The sequence below is a fragment of the Sander vitreus genome, chromosome 14 (genome assembly GCF_031162955.1).
Source record: "Sander vitreus isolate 19-12246 chromosome 14, sanVit1, whole genome shotgun sequence".
In the NCBI taxonomy this organism is placed as follows: domain Eukaryota; kingdom Metazoa; phylum Chordata; class Actinopteri; order Perciformes; family Percidae; genus Sander; species Sander vitreus.
The window spans coordinates 9,721,754-9,743,566 of NC_135868.1; the positions used below are offsets into that span (position 1 = coordinate 9,721,754).

The 21,813-nt window shown below is 39.4% G+C and overlaps 3 protein-coding genes across 9 annotated transcripts in view; 2 read left to right on the top strand and 1 right to left on the bottom strand.

The window, feature by feature from the left end:
- Positions 1-3,171, bottom strand: part of ext1c (exostoses (multiple) 1c) — a 76,168-nt gene extending 72,997 nt beyond the window's left edge. Inside the window, exon 1 of one of the 2 annotated variants that reach the window (XM_078267824.1) lies at positions 2,999-3,171. The gene's annotated coding sequence lies outside the window, so the exon portion shown is untranslated. The other variant, XM_078267823.1, reaches the window with a different exon arrangement.
- Positions 3,172-5,052: 1,881 nt separating this feature from the next.
- On the top strand, positions 5,053-11,202 carry LOC144529141 (putative thiopurine S-methyltransferase). 6 transcript variants are annotated; one of them, XM_078268101.1, is made up of 9 exons: positions 5,053-5,177; positions 6,057-6,182; positions 8,769-8,861; positions 8,994-9,126; positions 9,581-9,633; positions 10,032-10,106; positions 10,369-10,454; positions 10,613-10,657; positions 10,839-11,202. In XM_078268101.1, exons 1-9 carry the CDS (start codon positions 5,080-5,082, stop codon positions 10,955-10,957), a joined length of 828 nt encoding a protein of 275 aa, XP_078124227.1. In that variant the 5' UTR covers positions 5,053-5,079; the 3' UTR covers positions 10,958-11,202. The 6 variants fall into 6 exon arrangements, with proteins under 6 accessions (XP_078124227.1, XP_078124228.1, XP_078124233.1 ...); XM_078268102.1 differs by having other exon boundaries at positions 6,060-6,182; XM_078268107.1 differs by having other exon boundaries at positions 5,084-5,343.
- Positions 11,203-12,288: 1,086 nt separating this feature from the next.
- ppp1r36 (protein phosphatase 1 regulatory subunit 36) lies at positions 12,289-19,954 on the top strand. Its single transcript, XM_078267903.1, has 11 exons — positions 12,289-12,318; positions 12,586-12,656; positions 13,447-13,530; positions 13,731-13,867; positions 14,145-14,214; positions 14,322-14,420; positions 14,576-14,716; positions 15,759-15,801; positions 16,436-16,665; positions 18,166-18,366; positions 19,416-19,954. Exons 1-11 carry the CDS (start codon positions 12,289-12,291, stop codon positions 19,690-19,692), a joined length of 1,383 nt encoding a protein of 460 aa, XP_078124029.1. The 3' UTR covers positions 19,693-19,954.
- The last annotated feature ends 1,859 nt before the right edge of the window (positions 19,955-21,813 follow it).

Below are 21,813 nucleotides of genomic sequence, written 5' to 3' on the forward strand. Positions count from 1 at the left end.
CAAGCCGGGTTGATTAATTATGTCTCAACAATATGCTGCACTCCAATGCCACAAGGGCTAATTAACAGAATGAACAAGATGGGTAGGAACAGTTATTAGGAAGTTCAAGCTCACGCTCTGAATTTGGCAAAGCTGTCTACAGTCACAGAAAACGTGCAGACCAGTCTGTATCACACGGACAGAGACCAAGATCATAGCTAACGGACACACACAGCTCCGAGCGTGTAGAGTGGAAAAGGACACTGATACAGAAAGTGCACTGCTCTGTGTTCAGGGTGCCCGGCTGTGCAGCTGACAACACACACAGCATGCAGTGAAATCCATCTGCCTTATTAACTAGTCCTGCTCGCAGTGCATCCTACCTACAAACCATCTTATCTCTGCAGCTTCAGTCCAGAGACATTTCTATCGCAGGACTCAGATCAGATCGGCCTATAAACAATCTGACCTTGACAACACAGGGATGATATACGATCTGACCCTGGGATAAGGAAGAAGTCGCACATTCCAAACAGGGGATCAATTAGTAGAGTTCCCTGCACATCTAAGATTAAAGCAGTAGTTTTTGCAGAATATGGCTTGAAAAGATTAAGGATCTTGGGAGGAAAATAAATTGATTTGAAAGTGTTTTCTCTCCCTGAGTGGATTATGCATAACACTAATAGTATGAAGCCTATTCTATATACTAATCATTTTAGCCTTAGAACCATTCATTTACTCTCCAACTTGATTATTACATAATTTTACAAAAGCAGAGTAAAAGTGCATGAGAATACTGTACATGATGACTATGCACAGTGACCCATCAGGGTTAATAGCTTTCAAAGGTTGCACACTAATGAATGCCTAGCTGCTCTGAATGAATTATGGAAATGCCAACCACATCTGGAATTTGAATATTGTCTGTATTGGTCAATGCTTCGACAAGACAAGATGTGTGCTTCTGTTAATCACCAGGGAGGGTATTACACAACCATCATGAATGCATAATCCCATTAAGGCGAGGGGGTTGCCATTACAATAAAGTCATTTCATAAATCAGATGAAATCCATTTACAGCTTGCCATCAGGATCCCAGGAGAGCCTTTTCTGTGAATCCATGATAATGACAGCACTTTATTTGGGATCACTGAAGTCTTTTATCATCAAAAAATAAAAATAACTATAAAGTTGTAATTAACTGCTGCAGTAACTCTTGCAGCCTTGTTGGTTTCTTTGGGATTCATTAATACATGGGGCACTTAGTAGGATGTGAAAGCAGGTAATGCTCGGCTCTTTCCTGAGCTAGTAGCTAATATATATTGAATGCAAGAGAGGCATCTAAAGCAAACAGAAGCCAGAACAAAGCTTATTTATTTGAACTGCATTAAGAAGATCCCTGTGGTGTATTTGTTTTTAATGTGAATTGTGCTGCCTGAATAAAGTCATGTCATAATGTGCATACCGTTGATCCCAGATGCCTTGTAATGTCACTGTATCTGTGTTCTGTTCACTATCTTCATCAGTAGCCTATATGTCTGCAAAGTATATTGAGACTTTACAGTCAGTCTAATTTAAGATTAAAGTGATTCTGATGTTCTTCCCACAATCTTGCACTCAGAAAAAAGTATGACAGCTGAACAAGTGGCAACCTTATTTAATATTCTTGGATGGGGCAGAGTAATGTGCAACCCACAGCCCATCTGAGCAGTGGGAGAAGTAGATCATCTGCCAAAAGATCTCAACGTGTGCTGAATATTTTCCCAAAGCTCAGAGAGCTGATGCTTAGGAAGGACCCAGATAATGTATCTAATTATCTACAATATCATTAGAATTACTAATTTACGTCCATAAATGCATCAGCCAGACAGTGACACCGCTACAGTAGCCTATTTGAACGCTATTCTACTCTGCCGTGTGGCAGTCTCGCTACAAAACATGCCGCCTATTCATCCTACCTGTCACAGAACGATACAGAGATCCGTTGCAGGTGGCGACAGCAGGTTCATCCAGTTCTGAGCTCGAAGGTTCAGCAGAATTACTACAGTTGCGCACTGAACTGTTGAGCGCCCTGTTCTAGCGGCGCTGCTACAGCTGAGTCCGCCGATGACACCAGCAGCTGTCGAGGCTCAAAACACAAACTTCTCCTCCTCACGGGGCGACCCCGCTCTCGATTTACGAGCCCTAAGTTACAAGGCTGACAAAGCGCAAACATACGCACCGCCCAGTAGCGTCCATAATAAATAATGAGGCGGAGTGTCCCGCCGCCCCCTCGTGTCTGTCCTCCAAATTTCTCAGATCCCTCACTCGCCGATATGTCGGGTTCTCCTTTATTATCCAGCATGCACCTCTCTCATTCAGAGCACCATGGACCGCACATCATCACTCCCTGCTGCTCCAACAGCCACATAGGTTTATTGAAACAGACTGCCTGTCTGAATGAAAGTGCCCCTGTTGCACTTAACAGTGAGTTCAGGTTATAGTGACCTTCTGGGACTATTTCATCTCTATAGAATCGTTACAGTACAACAAAAGGCTCTTCTAGTTTTGCTTCTCTGTATGATCGTGAGGGCTGCTTATACACTCGAATCTCAACATCTGAGCAGCGTGAGTGACAAAGCTGCGCCGCTGAGCGCCATGCAAACAATACACCAGGAGCTTAAAGCAGTCTAGCTGTCTTAAAGTGGAAAACACACTTCACAGAAAATGTTACAATCGCAACCTGAGCCGTTATCATCATGTCAAGGGGACAATTAAGCGTGTCGTTGCATTTTATGAGCATGAGCTTGCAATTTGGTATTGATCCCTTTAGACCAGATCCTTGAGTCAAATGATTAACAGGCTATCTAGTATACTCTAACTCTGAATACAGAAATTTAATCTATAATCTCAGCAGAAACATCGGTCCACCCGTTATTACTCAGATGCATCTGACAATGAACACAGCATCTAAACATCACCCTGTGGGCTACGATCCCGCTACGCTCAGACTTCTCCCCGACAGAGAGCTCGCCCTTACCGGGTGGCGAACCAGCCTCTTCCCCTCTGTAGTAATTTTCCTTTTCACACCACGGCCGGGCATTTGCGAATCAATTCATCGTGCATACGCAGGTCTCCCCATCGGGATATGAATGATGAACGTGCGTGTTAAATTGTCCATTTTCCATATCCACAGTTCACACACGACCCGCCCCCGGGCGGCAGTGATTGGTGCAGAGGCTCCTCGACGTCTTCGTCGCACCGTAAAGAAAAACACACACATCTGGATGCGACCCCGCAACTGGAGCGCTTTGGAAACACCGAATTACGCACAGGAATTGAACCAACATGAAGGGGCGTCACATTTCCCAATGCCCCCTTTCAATAGTCTAGCCTATTGTGGCTGAAGAATATAGCAATCTTGTCACCTTTGCGGAAACTATGGTTTCAAATAGCCTACATCAGTGTAAACACTGGGGCCCCATTATTATAGTTATTGAGGGACACCAATGTAAGGATGTTGATGCAGCTGAATTCTATAAAACGAGACGTTAGGCCATAGTGATGACAATAGGCTATGTAACGCATTATCACTAAAAAATAAATTACAATTTAGTAATATGCTTCATTATTTTGGCAACAGACAAACACACACGCTTCACATATTAAGGATATGCATGGGGAGGCCCAAAGACCCAATTCGATGTTAATCATGGTAGAGGGTTGTTTTGAAATACAGTAGGCTAGCCTATTTTTCTCATATAGGCCTATGCTACTTTGTAGCCTATTGTGTTAATGTAGCTTCCAAATGCTATGTGCGAGTGCCTAATTACCACGGCTTTGTACGTCCAATGGGGTACAACATGATGATATTAAGGGCAATACAGTGACGAGCGCCTTACTTCCACGGTAAAGACGGCATTTCTGAGACTCGTGCGCCGCTCTGTGTCCGGATAAAGTCATTATTTCCTCTTGTTTCACATTGTCTACTTTGAAAGAATATTTTATCTCTGGATTCGTCAGCTGGCGCCAGCTCAGCGCTAAAATCGAATCAAGTGTGGAGACAGGCAAAGGGGCAAGCGAGACTAATCAATGAGCAACAGTGCAGAGGCTCTCTGAGGATTAGTGACAGCTGTCATAGTCTGAATGGGGTTCCAGAATGCAGAAAAGGAAAGCAAAACAAGAGTGCATCAAGAATCAAAATGCCATAACTGATAAAAAAATAAAAAATAAAATAATAAAATATATAAATCGTATTAAACTCTGACAATGGGAAAGAGGGCTGTATATTAATATTATTATAGCTAACACTAAGCTTGAAAGCAAAATATGTTTGGCATTTTTGCCCGAAAAGAAATAGGCTACTTGAATGGTTAATCGATTATCAAACTGATACTTTTCTGTCAATTTAGTAGTTTATTCATTGTTTCAGTACAGCACCAAACTACTCTGCACTACAACAAAGTCAATTCACCATGACATCTAAGCAAACTCCACCTGTTAGGAAGACCGTGAGGTGCTGTTGACAGCTCCAGAAGAAATCTAAGGTTAGTGGGCCTCGAGTAAGGATTTTCTTTTTAAAGAAAAGGGTGAATTATCAAGCTCCATGTGCCAGAATATTGTTTTAAAGCATGTTTAAATGTGAACATGCTCATACTACATAGATGAATATAAGGATTTATCGATTAGAGTAGGTTTGCAAACTATGCTTTTGTTTAAAGAACAATATGAAAAAATATACATAGTAGTTCGTTATAACTAACCAAGTAAGTGACAATGTGAGGTGATAACTACAGCCTTGGGTGGAAAAGGTTATTTACTGATCTATAGAGTCTGAAATTAAATAAGCCCTAGAACTTTGCTTGGAAACCCCTTCACGTAACATAGCTAGTTCCCACAGAGAACAACATAGCAAATAAAATTAAGCATGTATTCAGCAGTAGGAGACACTATTTTCTTTACTGGTGATCAGTGTGCTCATATAAAATAATTGTTAGGCCCAGGGACAATCATTTAAAAGTGAGGTAGTGTTGTTATGTCGGATGCTGGTGTCTCCCATATTTCCCATGTACCTGAATGCAACATCAGGATCCTCCCAAACCAGAAGTAAACCCGTGCGACATGTTTACTTATAATCCGCGAGTATCAATTGTAAGGCAATGCTTTCTTACATGTCCTGCCACTTTTGCCACGGTTGTCCTTAATAATCCATGCGGCAAGTAAGACAAGTATCACCTTACAGATTTTAACCAGGACAAAAAATACCCATGTAACCGTGATTGAGACGTTTGCGTGACCAACACAGAGACTGTTTAGAACCTTTGACCAACACTATCGCTGCTGGTGTGTTGCTGAACAAATATTAGCTGTCTTCATTCAGGAAAGGTACGCTCTTGGTTACAATTTACAAACATGCGGAATTCAGGGTTTCTTTTAAAAGTACTGTGGTTGGTTTTATGCCAGGCTGCTGCTGGGTAAGCATGGACTAGCGTGTTATACATTACAAATATGATCGCTTCTGCTCATAATCTGACATAAAAATTGATTACATTCTTAATAACATAGCAGTAAACACTACTTTATCTTCATTAGAAAAAACGTCTCTTGTTATGCAAGCCGTTTGGTAATTGCCCCGTGACGTCAGAATTTCATTACTCACATGACTAATAGAAAAGGCTTTAATTTCAAGAAGGTGGTTATTCCTGTGGCGATATAATTATGCAGGCTAAAACCTGTAACCTCCAGTTTTGCCAAGTGTTTGCACATTAGATTGCACAAATTACTCTGTATGTGTGTACGTGACCTTAAACCTCAGTCCTGTCTGACTCTTCAGTAATTATTTACCATCAGAGTCAGATGCTCTTGGGTCAATAGGAATTCTGGTTTTGTAACCCTGCAAGTTTGCTAACTGCACTCTGAAGCCATGTTTTCACATACATTTACCGTGCAGCTGTTTTATATGTGTGGTTTATGTGCAGGAAGGAACGTGTGACTGTGTGAATCATGGGCACTCACCCCTGTCTGCAGTCATATATATGAATGCTGTTCTCTACATTCTTTGCTTTCTCTCTGTCTCTCTGCTTCGTGTTATTCACTAGTAGTTGGGGTCAGGTGAACATAACCAGCATGCTGGCACCGCAGGCGGATCGGGTCATGGCACTGGCAGAATGGGAGGAACGCTGGCAGGAGGACAGAATTGGTTTCCATCAGCCTCATGTACACACGTAAATACCCCACTTTTATCTGTCTCCTTGGTGGGATAAGGACAATCAAAAGTCTTCTAAATGCATGTGCAATTTTAAAAGATTACACTAACTGTAGATACACATTCCCACTGCAGCGATCCCATAAAAATGTCAGAGAAGATGCCTTTTGAACAGGCACTTAGGACTATCAACTTAAGGACATCAAATTTCGTGGAAACATCACCATCTCATTCAGAGATTGCATGGTTTTAAGTTTGACTGTTTTTTAATGGGTTAATAAGTTCAAATTGAGTGATGATGTAACCCTAACTATATATATATATATATATATATATATATATATATATATGTGTGTGTGGGTCATATAATTAGAATTTCATGACAAAGTTGATTTATTTCAGTAATTCCATTCAAAAAGTGAAACTTGTATAATGTATACATACATTCCACACAGACTGATATATTTCAAGTGTTTCTTTTAATTGTGATGATTATAACTGACAACTAATAAACCCCAAGTTCAGTATCTCAGAAAATTAGAATATTACTTAAGACCAATACAAAAAAAGGATTTTTAGAAATGTTGGCCAACTGAAAAGTATGAACATGAAAAGTATGAGCATGTACAGCACTCAATACTTAGTTGGGGCTCCTTTTGCCTGAATTAACTGCAGCAATGCGGCGTGGTATGGAGTCGATCAGTCTGTGGCACTGCTCAGGTGTTATGAGAGCCCAGGTTGCTCCGATAGTGGCCTTCAGCTCTTCTGCATTGTTGGGTCTGGCACATCGCATCATCCTCTTTACAACACCCTATAGATTTTCTATAGGGTTAAGGTCAGGCGAGTTTGCTGGCCAATTAAGAACAGGGATACCATGGTCCTTAAACCAGGTACTGGTAGCTTTGGCACTGTGTGCAGGTGCCAAGTCCTGTTGGAAAATGAAATCTGCATCTCCATAAAGTTGATCAGCAGCAGGAAGCATGAAGTGCTCTAAAACTTCCTGGTAGACGGCTGCGTTGACCCTGGACCTCAGAAAACACAGTGGACCAACACTGGACTGGACTGGAACGTGGATTCTGTGCCTCTCCTCTCTTCCTCCAGACTCTGGGACCTTGATTTCCAAAGGAAATGCAACATTTACTTTCATCAGAGAACATAACTTTGGACCACTCAGCAGCAGTCCAGTCCTTTTTGTCTTTAGCCCAGGCGAGACGCTTCTGACGCTGTGTCTTGTTCAAGAGTGGCTTGACACAAGGAATGCGACAGCTGAAACCCATGTCTTGATACGTCTGTGCGTGGTGGTTCTTGAAGCACTGACTCCAGCTGCAGTCCACTCTTTGTGAATCTCCCCCACATTTTTGAATGGGTTTTGTTTCACAATCCTCTCCAGGGTGCGGTTATCCCTATTGCTTGTACACTTTTTTCTACCACATCTTTTCCTTCCCTTCGCCTCTCTATTACAGTTTTTCTTGATTGCTGGATCCAGAATCAGAAATGCTTTGATGCAAATCTTATTGATTCCATTAATCCTTATTTTGAAACTATGGCTGAAAACTGAAATACTGTAAATATTACACAAAATACATGTAAACCAAAATAAAATGAGTATAAGAAATTAAGAAAATAAAATCTATTACAGTAAAGTATAAATATCTATTACATTATTATCTTATCTATAAGAAATAGCCACTATTGATACTCAGTCTCTTCTGTCTTTGACCTCTTCCATCCATGTTGGCAGAGAACAACACAGACGCTGCACCTTTAAGGCCTGCAGACTGATTGCTAATTGAAGATTTGTGTGAAGGAGCGTCAAACAGGTGCTTCAGTGATTTCATTCTTATGTAGGTAGTTTCTAATAGTTAGGAACAGATGGTTTCTGTTTGGTTACCGTAGCTAAAACAATGGAGTTTGGACTGCTTGAATGAAATCCGTGTTAACTGTTCTGCAAAAGGGTGGGGAAAATGTGTCAATCCAATGAGAAAGGGTTTAAACATTTGCAAGAGGTGTCTTCTGCTCTGCGGAGACAGTGATGATGAAAACCGAGTGGATCCCAGTTTCTTTAAGCAGGTCAAAGCAATCAAGAAAAACTGTAATGTGCTTGGACACAGAGCTCTGTGAACAGCCAGCCTCTTTAGCAATGACCTTTTGTGTCTTGCCCTCCTTGTGCAAGGTGTCAATGGTCGTCTTTTGGACAGCTGTCAGCTATCAGTCTTCCCCATGATTGTGTAGCCTCCAGAACTAGACTGAGAGACCATTTAAAGGCCTTTGCAGGTGTTTTGAGTTAATTAGCTGATTAGAGTGTAGCACCAGGTGTCTTCAATATTGAACCTTGTCACAATATTCTAATTTTCTGAGATACTGAATTTGGGGTTTTCATCAGTTGTCAGTTATAATCATCAAAATTAAAAGAAATAAACACTTGAAATATATCAGTCTGTGTGGAATGAATGTATACATTATACAAGTTTCACTTTTTGAATGGAATTACTGAAATAAATCATCTTTTTCATGATATTCTAATTATATGACCATATATATATATGGTGGTAGATATATGCAGGAATGACTAGTGTTTTGCTGCCAACTGTTGTTTTTCCGACAGGATGCTGGAGAACAACATTGATAAAGTTCTTGCCGGACGGGCAGAAGTTCGCTTCTTCTTCCCTCTCTGTGGGAAAGCTGTAGATATGAAGTGGTATGAAAGAATGTACTATATCTAATAAGGAAGATCACATATAATGTTTAGTATTCAGTTATCATTTATCCGTTCCCATTAAAAATGTATACACACCCTATAATGAAATTCCTTTGACTGTGTGAATCCCAGGCTAGCAGACATGGGCCATTCAGTGGTGGGGGTGGAGATATCTGAAAAGGCTATAAAACAGTTCTTTGAGGAGAACAACATGACCTACAATGAGGAGCCTGTCCCTGCCATACCTGGAGCAAAGGTCTTCAAGGTAGTAGCTCAATTAAACTAATCAATTGGAATCGTAATTTCTAAGAAACACTATTACTGTGAAACATTGTAAGGGAGAAATGGACTTCATTATCCTAGTCCAGTGTCTATATAGACGTAATACGTCATCATGCTGTACAAAATATTGTATTGTTGTCAAAGTTACATTGTCATGGCATGGAAAAGTCAGTTTGAAGAGCAAATTGATTGACAAAAGTCTGTACTGCATAACCACACCACAGTCATGTACCTTAGACAAAAATAAAAGCATACAGGATTAGCAAACAATAGCAGCCATTGTGTTTCCACATGCTGTGACAAATGGCAGTAATGGTAAGTATCTCATGTAAAAGGTTCAGTTAATGGGACCCACATGTAGAGACAGTAGCTGGAAAAACATGTTTTTTACACAGATATGGACACAATTGTTAATCCACATTGTCTATGTTCCACAGAGCTCAGAGAGAAATATCTCCCTATATCAGTGTGACCTTTACAACTTCTCCAGGTTAGTAAACTGTATTTAAAAAAAAAAAAAAAAAAAAATCCCTTTTAAAAGATGTTAAATTAATTGCAGAGATGGCTAGATGTTTACTTGTGCAAGTACCTCTGGGCGGAGGTATAAGGTCCCTAGGCTCAGGAGCTCCAGAGTTCAAGGCTCCTTCATTACCAAGGCAACTGTTGCCATAAACCACGCACTATGTTCCACCTTTTATTTTTGTACTTTGTACATTCTACTTCTGCACTTTTTTACTCATTGCACTTTGTAAACTTAATGTTTGCTGTTACTTGTTATTTATAGTGTCTTTGTTGTTGTTGTATGTACACTACGTTTCTTCCATTATTACTATTTTTATTCATTGCTGCCCCTAAAAATCTTTTATCTTATCTTTTTTCATATCACAGTTCCATTGAGGGTCAGTTTGGGGCTGTTTGGGACAGGGGATCTCTAGTGGCCATCAACCCAAGAGACCGAGAAAAGTAAGAGGAGTATGAACCCTTGATATTGTTTTTTAAGACTCAACATCGCAGATGAGTTATTTTAAAATATAATGTTCATCATTTTGAAAAATATAACACCTAATCACTCTAATATTAACCTCTTAAAACTATTTTATTTACACAATTCAATGAAATTAACACCAGGTAATTTATTAGATATAGCAAAGTTTGGTTACATTCTAGAATATAACATACATATGCTCCATGTTGTCTTACTACATTCTTTCTCACAATACCACAGGTATGCTGCTCTCATAATTTCTCTCATGGCCAAAGACTGCAGATACCTTTTGGACACTTTGTTGTACAATCCTGAGTTATATGACGGTAACTGTCCTTGTGTCTAAAATGCCAGGCAATGTATAAAGAGTCCTACACGCCTGGTATTAAAACAAGAGAACATATTCATTTATTTAGCAGTTTAAAATGTTTGTGTAGGGTCAGTGTGAAAATAAAATATATTTGTGCTTGTATTTGTCTTTCAGGTCCTCCATTTTTAGTGCCCAATGAGCAAGTAAACAGCCTGTTTGGTAAGTGTTGTTAAGAACAATCATGGCTGAGTGTGTTTTTCATAAAAAAATCATAAAACTATAAATCAACCACAAAATATGAACAGCACAATGGTACTGTAGAAAGTGACACCTGGATACATGTTAGGCTATGGAGGCTTAGATTAATTTGTGGCTTTTAATTATGCATTTCTTTCCTCAGGGAACAGCTGTGATATAGAACTGCTGTCGTCGCTGGATGCCCTGACAGAAAGACAGCGAGGCTGGGGGCTGGACTACCTGACTGAAAACGTACACCTCATCACTCCAAAGAGCATTTAAAACTAACTTGCAAGTTTAGAGAGCATAGAAAAGCAGATCTTGGGTATTTTATTGCAAACTCATCTCATAGGCTTTCCTTGTAATGGTTATACATCTTTTTAAATACAATTCCATTTTGAGGGGAAATTAAAGGTGCATGGAAATAAAATATGAAGAGTTTTAAACTCATGATTTTGCATTAGGCCTCTTAGAACTGTAAGAAAGTTTGGAATGACTGACCAAATAAAACTTATTTTGTGACAAGATGTCCATGCCGTATTGAAACCAGGTGGGAGCTGTTGTGTATCACTGACAAATTAACAATTTAAAGTAGGCGTTTCTTTCGTAAATTAATAAACATTTTTTTAAGAAAACTTATTGAGAGCGAAACAGAATGTACAACAGATACACAGAAAAGAGGATGTAAACTAAAATTCAGACATCAAAGCAAGAGGAAAAATGATGCTATGATTCTCATGGGTTGACCTTTGGCGTCAGTTTTTTTTTTTTATATATATATATATATATATATATATACATATAGGCCTACAGTTTTAATGGACTTACTTTTAATGGCCGTACAATTCTGACTAAGTTTCAGAGTATTAAGATACTACTAAAAGTAACATTAATTGAATTCACTTAGCTTGTTTTTTTTTGTAGTTTGAGAATATCCTGGTATGGATATGGTGTATTTAAAAAAAATAAAATAAATCAAATGCAGGTTAATAATGTATATGTTATCACATTCTTTCAATTCATCATCCCTACTCCAAACAGTGCAGGTTTATCTCAAAAGAAAATGTACTTCTTTGAAGAAAGTCTCAAATATTTCATTGTAGATGCAGTCCCAAAACAGATGAACTAAAGTTTCACCTCTTACAAAAAGCACACATGTAAAGTCCAGTTTAGACAAAAACATTTTATATTAACCCTTCATAAACAAACTGTTATAAAACTCCAGTAACATGAATCCTAGTTTCGCATGTAGCCTACTACTGCGGAGTACATGCATCCTAATAGAGTCATTTGGGATCAGGGAGGGGTAACGTTAGTGCTGCAAACTGTAAAAAGAACTGTCAATGCCAATCACACATAGAGCATATGGAAATCCATTGTATTAATCGTTAATCAGCTGGGATTTCTGAGACCCCCAAGCAAAAGTAATGTGTACTTTTTTGGAGAGGAAAATCTTTTTAAGCAACTCTCGTAAAATTAGGAAAAAGTCATGAGGTTACGTCAGCGGGGCAGCTTCTTCCAATTGGCTGTTGCTTGGATATAGTGCCTAAACACTGGCAAACGGCAAGGAGGAAGGCGCACGAGCTAACCTGTAGAACGTTTTGTTCAGAAAAATGCCGAAATATCCCGAGGAGCCGAGAAACGTAAGTTGCCACAATTGATACGGACGAACGTCAAAAATCTTGAGGTTGTGTGACAAAAATGAAACGTTCGATAAAGTTATTTAAATACGTTTACCGGTAACGTTAACTGTTAACTAACCTATTAGCTAAACTACTGGTGTTTGTGCTGCAATTTTACCGTTTAAAATGTCTTAAGTACAGTAAGTTGATAGTCAATGTTTACTATTAATCCTAAACTTACAAATGTAAAAGTCTGGCTGACATTAAAGGAATACCGTTAACTTTCAGGTGAGTGTAACGCTACCACCTCCAGGTCACTGGGTGTGGAGTGATGAAACTCGAACAGTGGAGTTTGTCAGGTGAGGCCAGCTGACCCTAATTGCACCTACTAGTCTCACGAGACTAATGGGGGAGGCCGGGGATGGTTGGAACCAGGGTTCAAAATTAGCACCATCCATACTAGCCAAATGCAGGTAAAATATGCAAGTGGCTGGTAGATTTGCTTCACTCACCAGCCCCAAAAAAATGGTAATCTACCGAGTGGCTGGTCAAATTTGAACATTCAGTAGCGGTTTGAATGCGGCTGGTGGATGGAAAAGTTCATTTTGAACTCTGGTTGTAACACTTCTTGTCTTTAACTCCCTGCCTTTTTTGTTAGAGCTCTCAAATGTACCCTTAATTGTCTACTACAAATAGGAATGTTTGTTATATAGTATAATTAATTGATGTGCAAACTGATGTGCAATACAAGGACCTCCACTGTTACAAGTTGCCCCACTCTCGGGATAAGTTGTAACAATAGGAACAAAGAAATACAAATGTAATGAGACCACACCACAACTTCTAGACTTCGAGACTATTCTCTAATCTAATACAAGACGTGTACAAATTCAAAAGTATCAGGAGGACTAATCAAAATATAGACTTGTTCAAAAAAATACTTTAAGTCTTGAAAATCAGTGTTTTGGCTGCACACTTCTTCACAGCTATGCAATTTCACATGTAAGGTCAGGAAGGAAGTGGTCATACATGAAAGTGATCTGAAGACTCTAAAGTCATCCCTTCTTGGTGAAAGTGGTGTTACAACCATCCCTTTGTTACAACCAACCCTGATCTCCCCATATAGTAAACATCTTCCCTCTCTTGTAGTTCTAGTCCAACAGAGGAGGGTGTTTTGAGGAAAAGGAGGCAAACCAATGTCAATTTCAACGATCTTCAGCAGCGATCAGAATGGTAGGCCTGGGTCAACAAGCAGCGATCGGTCTTTAAATATACATGTGCTCACATTATTCAACTGTGTTTGATTATTCGATAGGCAGAAGTAACATAGCACTGTAATCACCAATCTTTTTTTTTTTTGTGATTGCACACAATGTTTTGCTGCTCACATTCACAGACTAACCTGCGCATGTTCATCACTGCTGATTCCTCAGGTTGGCTGAGATCTGCACATTGAACAGTAGAGGGCGCCAACGCATTAGAAAGAGCCTGAGCCCTGCGCATCTGAATGCTTATAGGGCCTCAGTGATGAAGAGGCGAGGGGACCGCATCAACATTGATGATGTTAAACGCAAGTGTCGATGAACTCAAAACAATAATACTGCATGACCCCCAAAGTGTCCCCCAACAAGATTGAGGTTTTTGGACAACCAAAATATGACTACTATTTCCTAGTGATTGCTTTGTCAAAATTAAAATCGATCCGTGGTTGATCAATCTTCATATCATATCATAACTTTGCTCTTCTGAAATGGTGGTAGCATTTTGCCAAGTAATGCCATATTTTTTTACCCACTGAGTGCTAGATGACCTTTGACCCTGTTCTGACAAAGCTCTCTGTGTTGTAGAGGTTGCAGTCAGTTTGCTACAGGAGAATTATTCACTTCCCATTCCATTCTGCTTCTTGGCTGTATTGAAGTAAGCAAAACAAAGACATTACTTTATACATGCACACAGTTTCCATTGTTGTACATTGTACAACAAGATAAGCCATACATACATGCAAATTGCTTGTCTGTGTCCAGGAGTAAAGAGCTTGATGAAGTCCTGACTACCCTTCTCCTTTACCTGTCTTGTTTCTTTGAACACAAGTGTCTGGAGAATACACCTAAGTCTTTAATGGTGTAAGTATAAGTGTTGTCTATTGTTGTATATTGCCATTATAATGTTGTGGTATTTGTTATCACAGTTACTATCTGTGTTTCCTCCCCCTTCCTCTTCTTCCAATCCTCTTCTGTGCTGTATTTCTACACTTTTCTCTTTCTAACCAACCTGCCAGTGTAGACATCATCACAGAGCACAATATAATGGCAGAGGCTTTGGCCAAAAAGGAAATGGCACAAAAGAAGCTGGCTGTCTGCTACTTCAGCCTAATCATGGACCTGGAGATGCAACAGCATCAACACACATCGTTTCACAAGTGAGTATTTGTTCAGATTCAGAACAGACAGACATAAAAAGTGCTATTCCTTCTGCAATATTTTCCCTCCGTTGTATATTTGCCAGGATGGAGATTTCATGTATGCTGGAAATCACAAACATGGGCAGGATTTATAGATTAGGTCCATTCTGGGAATTCAGGGAAATCTTATGATATGAATGATTTGAAGTGTTGTGATCATCTAAATGGGATAAGGCACAAACGCCATCACCAAAACTCTGCTGTCATTCTAGCCCAAAGTAAGATCTGCGAGGAACTCTCATAAATCTCATACTCTCTCTCTCTGTTTTGTAAAGTTGTATGGACTTTCCTATTAGCAAGAAAGGGGAAACATCTGATATTCTCATACTAAGCCATTGTACTGTACGTCACATCAGCAGCCTCAGTTAGACAAATAAAGTAGTTATCTTAACAGTCTCTATAGTTCCACATTTCTGCTTTGTGCTTCCCAAGAGTGTTTTCTTAGCTTCATAAAGTTGAGGGACAGTAAAAAAAAAAAGAAAAAAAGAGGGACCTTAACCTTAGATACTCATATGTTTGCACTATGACTGGTACTATGGTACTACTCAGGTACTATGCATCTTTTGAAGTACATTGAACTGCAAACAAGATATCACGCTGGGTTCTTTCATTAGTTTTGGACTAATGGCTTTATTATATTTATTAATGTTTTTTTATGACTCTTGCCATTCTTTTTATTTCTTTTGTTTCTTGATTTTCTGACTCATTTGATCAAATGTTGGCATGGTTTCTTGTACACTGTGGTTGTGCGGTTGTATCGCCGGTCTGACTTTAAAGTGTTTTTCTTTGTTCTCAGGTCTTTCTTGAAAATGTTTTGCTCTCAATAATGTTACGCACTGTTGAAATATAGCTATCTGCTCAAAGTATAGTCATACAGCAAACAGATTACTGACCTAAATGTTAGACCCAGTGCTAAAATTATCACGTCACCCACGAATAGAAGTCAACTAATCACAGTTTGCCACAACATACCAAGCTCTTACTGTATGTGTTTTTACAGGGGCTGGATATCGTCAAACAACACAGAATGGCTGCTGCATGCGGTAGGTGCAATTTGAATCCTATATTGTGCTACAAATACTAATCACCTTGGTACACTTACTTAACAATCCCCTCAATGTGATAAATTTGACTCGTAACTGACCTTACATGTCTTTCCTTGCTAAACCAGGATATTGAAACATATGAAACTGTATTGCCTCATCTGCATATAAAAAATGAAGCCTTCAGCTGGTCAGAGTGAAGGCCGGGTTACCATCTGTGAATACAGACGGCAGCGAGCAGAACAGAACGACATTGAGTGCTAGTTATGCCTGGTGGCCTTAATGAATTAGTTAGTGAGAGGAGATGTTGACTCAACACAGGTGCTTTGCTTTGACAGGCTCTCCCCAGTATTTAGCCAGGTGGGTGGACAGAGAGAGAACTGTCACGCTAACAGCAGCAGCTTATTGCCTGCTCTGTATGTGACCTTCTTTGGATAGAAAAAGCTGTTGTGACCTTTTTAAAAACACAGAAGATTAAATGGCCATAAGAAAGACAGCAATTTGAATATTCATTTAACGACTCCTTGAACAAAATGGACAAAGTATTGAATTAAGGAAATAATTGATTTGAGTATAAATAACCCCAAGTGACACTCTTTTCTCCTCCTCTTTTCCCCTCACCCTCTGTTTCTAGTGCTTGTACAGCTTCTTCTGTTATGTGGCGTGGGTGACGTTTGGCAGGAAGGACCTGAGGGACATCCAAGAGGAAGTGGGGCGTCTTTTGTACTCTGACACCTTCAACACGGCAGTGAGGAACAGGACTGATGGTGACTCAGGCATGATCTTCACTACCGTTAATGGTTCAGTGAAGACGGGAGAAGCTGACCCCAAGGTGATGGGATGTAATGGCACATTCAAGCACAGGTATCTTAAAGTGAAGTAAAGGTTGGGTTGATACCCTCACTAACATTGTAGATGTATTTTAAGAGTAGACTTAACTATTTAGGTTCATATATCTGTGAACTTATACTATATTTATTGCCCATGAGGAAATTCTCCCCCTACAGGGCCAGTGAGAGAGGGTAAGATAAGTATAATGGCCCTCTGGAGCAAAGTTTCAGTAGTGGTCAATCTTTGAAGGCAGTCACATCTCATCAACTTTTGTGAGTACTTGCTTTCCCTCTCTTTTACTGTCATTTAAAAACTAAATTCAGTGACAAATTCAAGAATACCTTTCTGGCCTTGAGCTCCTGCACATTTACAGGTCAGAGTTCATGTTTGTTGAACTCTCATCAAGCATTTGGCCAATATAAAACCCTGCTTTCTGTGATTCTGTTACACTGCCATACTATGCTATACAGTATATGCTGTGCTAGCAGTTTTTTTAGCTGCTAAATGCTACACTGTGTTCATCAGCTAGTTCTTAACTTTGACATTTGGTGCCGGACAGGTTGCACACAGTGGTTAAACAGCTAACTAATATTATCTATTGCCTAACCATAAATATCTCTAACCAGTCTGACCCTAATTCCACATTTTATGGAGTAAATAACAGCTCCGGCAGTAAAGATGTCTGTGTTTGATTGATGTCAAGTCAGACCTCTAACTGGAATATGATGATTGATGTAGACAGATTCATACCTTTTTTTTTCAATAGGAGGTACTGTTCGACAGCCTGTTTTATGTCGCTTTGCTGTGTATGACACAAGATTGGCAGTTGTGTAAGCTGTTAGCGGCCCAGTGCTCTTTCCTGCTGTCAGGTTGAGACCAAACAATCAAAAGTTGGGCTTGAAGTCTGCTCTCCTCCTGAGGGTAGAGATACACCACACAACACGATTTGGAGTAGAGTCATCACTGCCTCCAGCTGTCTTGCAGACATTAAAAAGATGATTTTAAAAAAAAAACAACAACAATACACTATATATATTTTTTGTATTTGTTCTGGAATAACACCTGAATATTGAGAATATGGCTACCATATCCTGATTAATTAGTTCTGGATATTTAAGTTTCCACCGTGAGTACTATAGGTATGTATGACACAATGGAATATGTTGTATCCTTTTCAAAATGCTTATGCAGCTGTTTGTGTGTGAATGGACTACTGTAAAGACAGAGTATTATAAGACTTTTAGACTCTAGTATTATACTATTTAGTTTAATTAACGGTGTAAAAAATGTACTGTGAAAGTTCATAAGTTTGTTCTCTTATTTTATACTACCAGTCAAGTAAGTGAAATGTATTAGAGAGAACTTCTTACACACTCTTGCATGAATTGTACACACTCTTGCATTAACACATTTGCCTTCTGTTTACGCCAATATATCTTTTTTTACATTTGCATGTTTCCCTAGGGTGTTTTAATATACGATACATTCCAAAAAAGATTTTGGCCCTGCTCTGTGATCTGACTTTTCCCCCAGAACGTCCCAGAGGAGTCCAGCCCTCAGCAGTATACTTAATCAGCGATCCCCACTGATGGTATCTCTGCTGCCCTCACCCAAAGAACGGTCACCCCATCTGTTCCTCAGCAGCCGGGCTGGGAGGCCGAGCCCCCTGCAGGCCGAGCACTGTGACACCAAGGCCCTGACGGAGGAGCTCAACCAGCAGCTGGCCAGTGTCAGGTGGTGTAAAACATCATAGAATATGTCACATATAACACTCAGGAGAGTGGGATTTGTTTTGAATGAGGGTATGATGTATCTGTTTCTCGACTGCCATACCCAAAATAACAGGTACTGCTATGTGTACGATGATGTCAGACAAACAGTCAAGGACATAAAGGGACACACCACTGACAAACTCTTGGCTTCTAAAGTGCTTAATGCTAACTTGATAGCAAATAGTTATCCACTTTGTCATCCAACCGACACGGAGCCACGTGAGGATCTTATTGGTGTCATGTTTTTGGCATTTTAGTTCTCATTTGGTCCACCAATTCCTAAGAAATCTATATTTATGGTCAGAACTTGATTGCTGGAAGGGAATGCCTATGGTTTTATTACATATGTGGGGGGTTGATGAGAGCCATACTATCTCAGCATGTATGTGTGCATGAAAAACCAAAACCATACGCTCCATAAAGCTGCAGGGTTATTTACAGTGGGTCAGGAACTGCAGTGACCCTTTGCTATATTAGATGGAGTCATTTGATTCTGTGTTCATGAAAAAATGTAGTGAAGCTTAAAAGATTTGTTTGAATGTTGCTAATAATTAGTTTAAAGGACATTTAGCTGTAATGAGCTGTGGTGTGTGTTTTTTTTTTTTGTTTTGTTTTTTTTACTTTGATAAGAAACCTTTCAGTTTTTTTCCTGCCAGTTTTGTTTCAATTTCTTAGATATTAAAAAGTAGTATGAAACTGAACACTATTGTGATTATGTGCAGTAACAGCGACTCTCCATCACTGTATCAGTTTTTCCCAGGGGTCATATTGTGTTAAAGAACGCTCTGCTGGTTTTAACCAAATAATCTCAGTGTTCATATGGAATGGGATTCTTTATTGGCATCTAAGCAGATGATTGATGAAATGATTTATAGACTAATACTTTTCACATAACTATGTAAATATATTGTGTGTATTTCTAAGTTTTTGTGCTAAGATAGCACAGAAAAAATGACTTGGGTTTTCTTTCTTTCTTTCTTTCTTTCTTTCTTTCTTTCTTTCTTAAATCAGCTTTGGAATTCTTGGCAAGCCATTGAGACAGTTCAGCCACAGTACGCTGATTCCCTACGGTGAACAGAAAAACAAGAGACATGAGGATGATGACCATGAACCAGGAAGTGATGTTAATACCAACAGTGAGGATAATCGTGGCATCCACGTTCGAGGTAGCAGGTCATCCTTAATGGGACCCAAATCGACAGGCCTTGACAGATATGGCAGCCCCACCCTCGTTAACACTAGAAACTCTGCAGCTACTGTCGAGGCGGTGACCTCAGATACTGAATGATGTGTATGGGTGAAAGTTGCAGAATGTTTTGAGTGTGGGCATGCATTTTCATTGGCATAATACAGGCATTTCATGTGTATGGCCTTCCAATCGCATTCCTCAGCACAGCCCACAGGGTCAAAAACAGGGAGAAAGACTCAGGTAGGAGCTACGTTTTCATTCTACCTTGCACATGTGTGCCTCATTTTCAGAAGCACCTCCCTGGGCAGTCATCACACACACACACCATATTTGCTTCTGAATTTAAATCAGTTTCATATTTGCCAGCTGGTGGTGCTGTTTAATAAAATATGAAATCCATAACAACTTTGATTGTCTGTACTTCCTATAGAGTCTGAAATACATTCAATTCTCATATGAAAATGAAGGAAGGAACGTGAACTATGCATGCATAGTTCACGTTGGATATAATATGTATTTGGGAAATCAAATTATACAGTATACACAAAGTTTATTTGTCATCCCGATCAGTGTTCACCTTTTTATATTTAGATCATTGAAGGTTTCCTTTTAGACCATCATTCTGTGTCCTTGTGCTGCACCACAACAGGCTGACAATAACGTCTAACACACTCACACACAGACACACACCACTCTCTGGCCAGGCTTGGAAGCAGTAGGGGCTTTGCCTTCGCCCTAATTGGCTGTATAATCTGGGACACCAGGAGAAGAGTTAAGCCCTCTGAGGATGCCTAGGAATCCTCTGCATTAGGGTGGGGGATGGGTCACAAGATATATTCTAAATTAGTTTTAAAAATGTAGAGTGTTCCTGGTTTAAATTTACGTTTAGTTTTACTGTTTGTTTCTATTGAGGTCATTGAGGATGAACACTTTGAGGACAAAGAGAATTGTTCAGATCAAATGGGACTTTACTTTCTTCCCTCTTCTGCAGTCTTGTCTTCATCCCCTGATGGCTACTTTCACTTTGCCTCACACATTAGTTAACAGGTCATGTTCACTAGGCTGAATAATCAAAGAGGTGCTTCACTGGGGAGCAGAGACTATGTATATCTGTTTTAATATAAATTACAGCAAAAGGCTGGATGTAATCTTAACTACTGCCTTAAAGAAATAGTTCAACGTTTCTAGAAATACTCGCATTACTTTCTTTTTCTTGCATAGAATTCGGTGAGAAAATCGATACCACTCACAAGTCTGTATGGTACATATGTAGCTGCGACTGATTAGCTTAGTTAGACTGAAAACAGCTATCCTGGCTCTGTCCAAAGGTAACAAAATCAGCATACCAGCACTTCTAAAGATCAATTATTATCACATTATATCTTATTTGGTAATCTGTACAAAAAACAAAGTGTAAAAAAGGCAATTTGCAGTTTTACGGGGGCCTTTGTGACAGACTTGTTGGCCAGAACCACTTCCCAAGCAACCAGCTGGGCAATTACTGGTCAGGACTAAGAAATGGTCCCGCACATAATCCCTCATATACAAATATAACGTGTGTAGTGAGCTTCAAAACTGCTGCTAGTAGGTGGATTTTATACCTTTGGACAGAGCCAGGCTAGCTGACTCCCCATGTTTTCAGTCTTAATGCTAAGCTTATCACTACATAATCTAACAGCTACATATTTACAGAACAAATGTGAGAGTGGCATCTATCTTCTTATCTAACTCTCGGCAGGAAAGCAATTAAGTCGAAACATTACTTTTAACTATATAGAGTTACCTATTAGATACCTCAGTATTTAAAATGGTGTGACTTCTAGTTGGATTGTCTCCCATCATCAGTGGTGTAAAGAATTATCTCTCGAAAAAAATAAAATGTACTCGTCTCTTCCTCAGTAAATACAGCAGGATTTAATTCTAGTAAACTCTCAAAATATTAAATGCTGGGTTTCAAAACATTACAGAAAAGTAACAAAATCAGACAGTGTAATTATCCATTGATTGCACTCCCTCTTTGCTGTGCAAATCACAATTCAACAACAGATCATTTAAACTGAAATTATTTAAAGTGCCATTTAAAAAAATGGAATTAATTTGGATTTTAAACTAAAAGTGACTACCAGCCAAACCTCCACATAGAAGCTGCACCATCTTGATTCATTGCATACATTATATTCTTGTTAATCAGTCAGAATCATTCATGTTGCCTCAAAATTC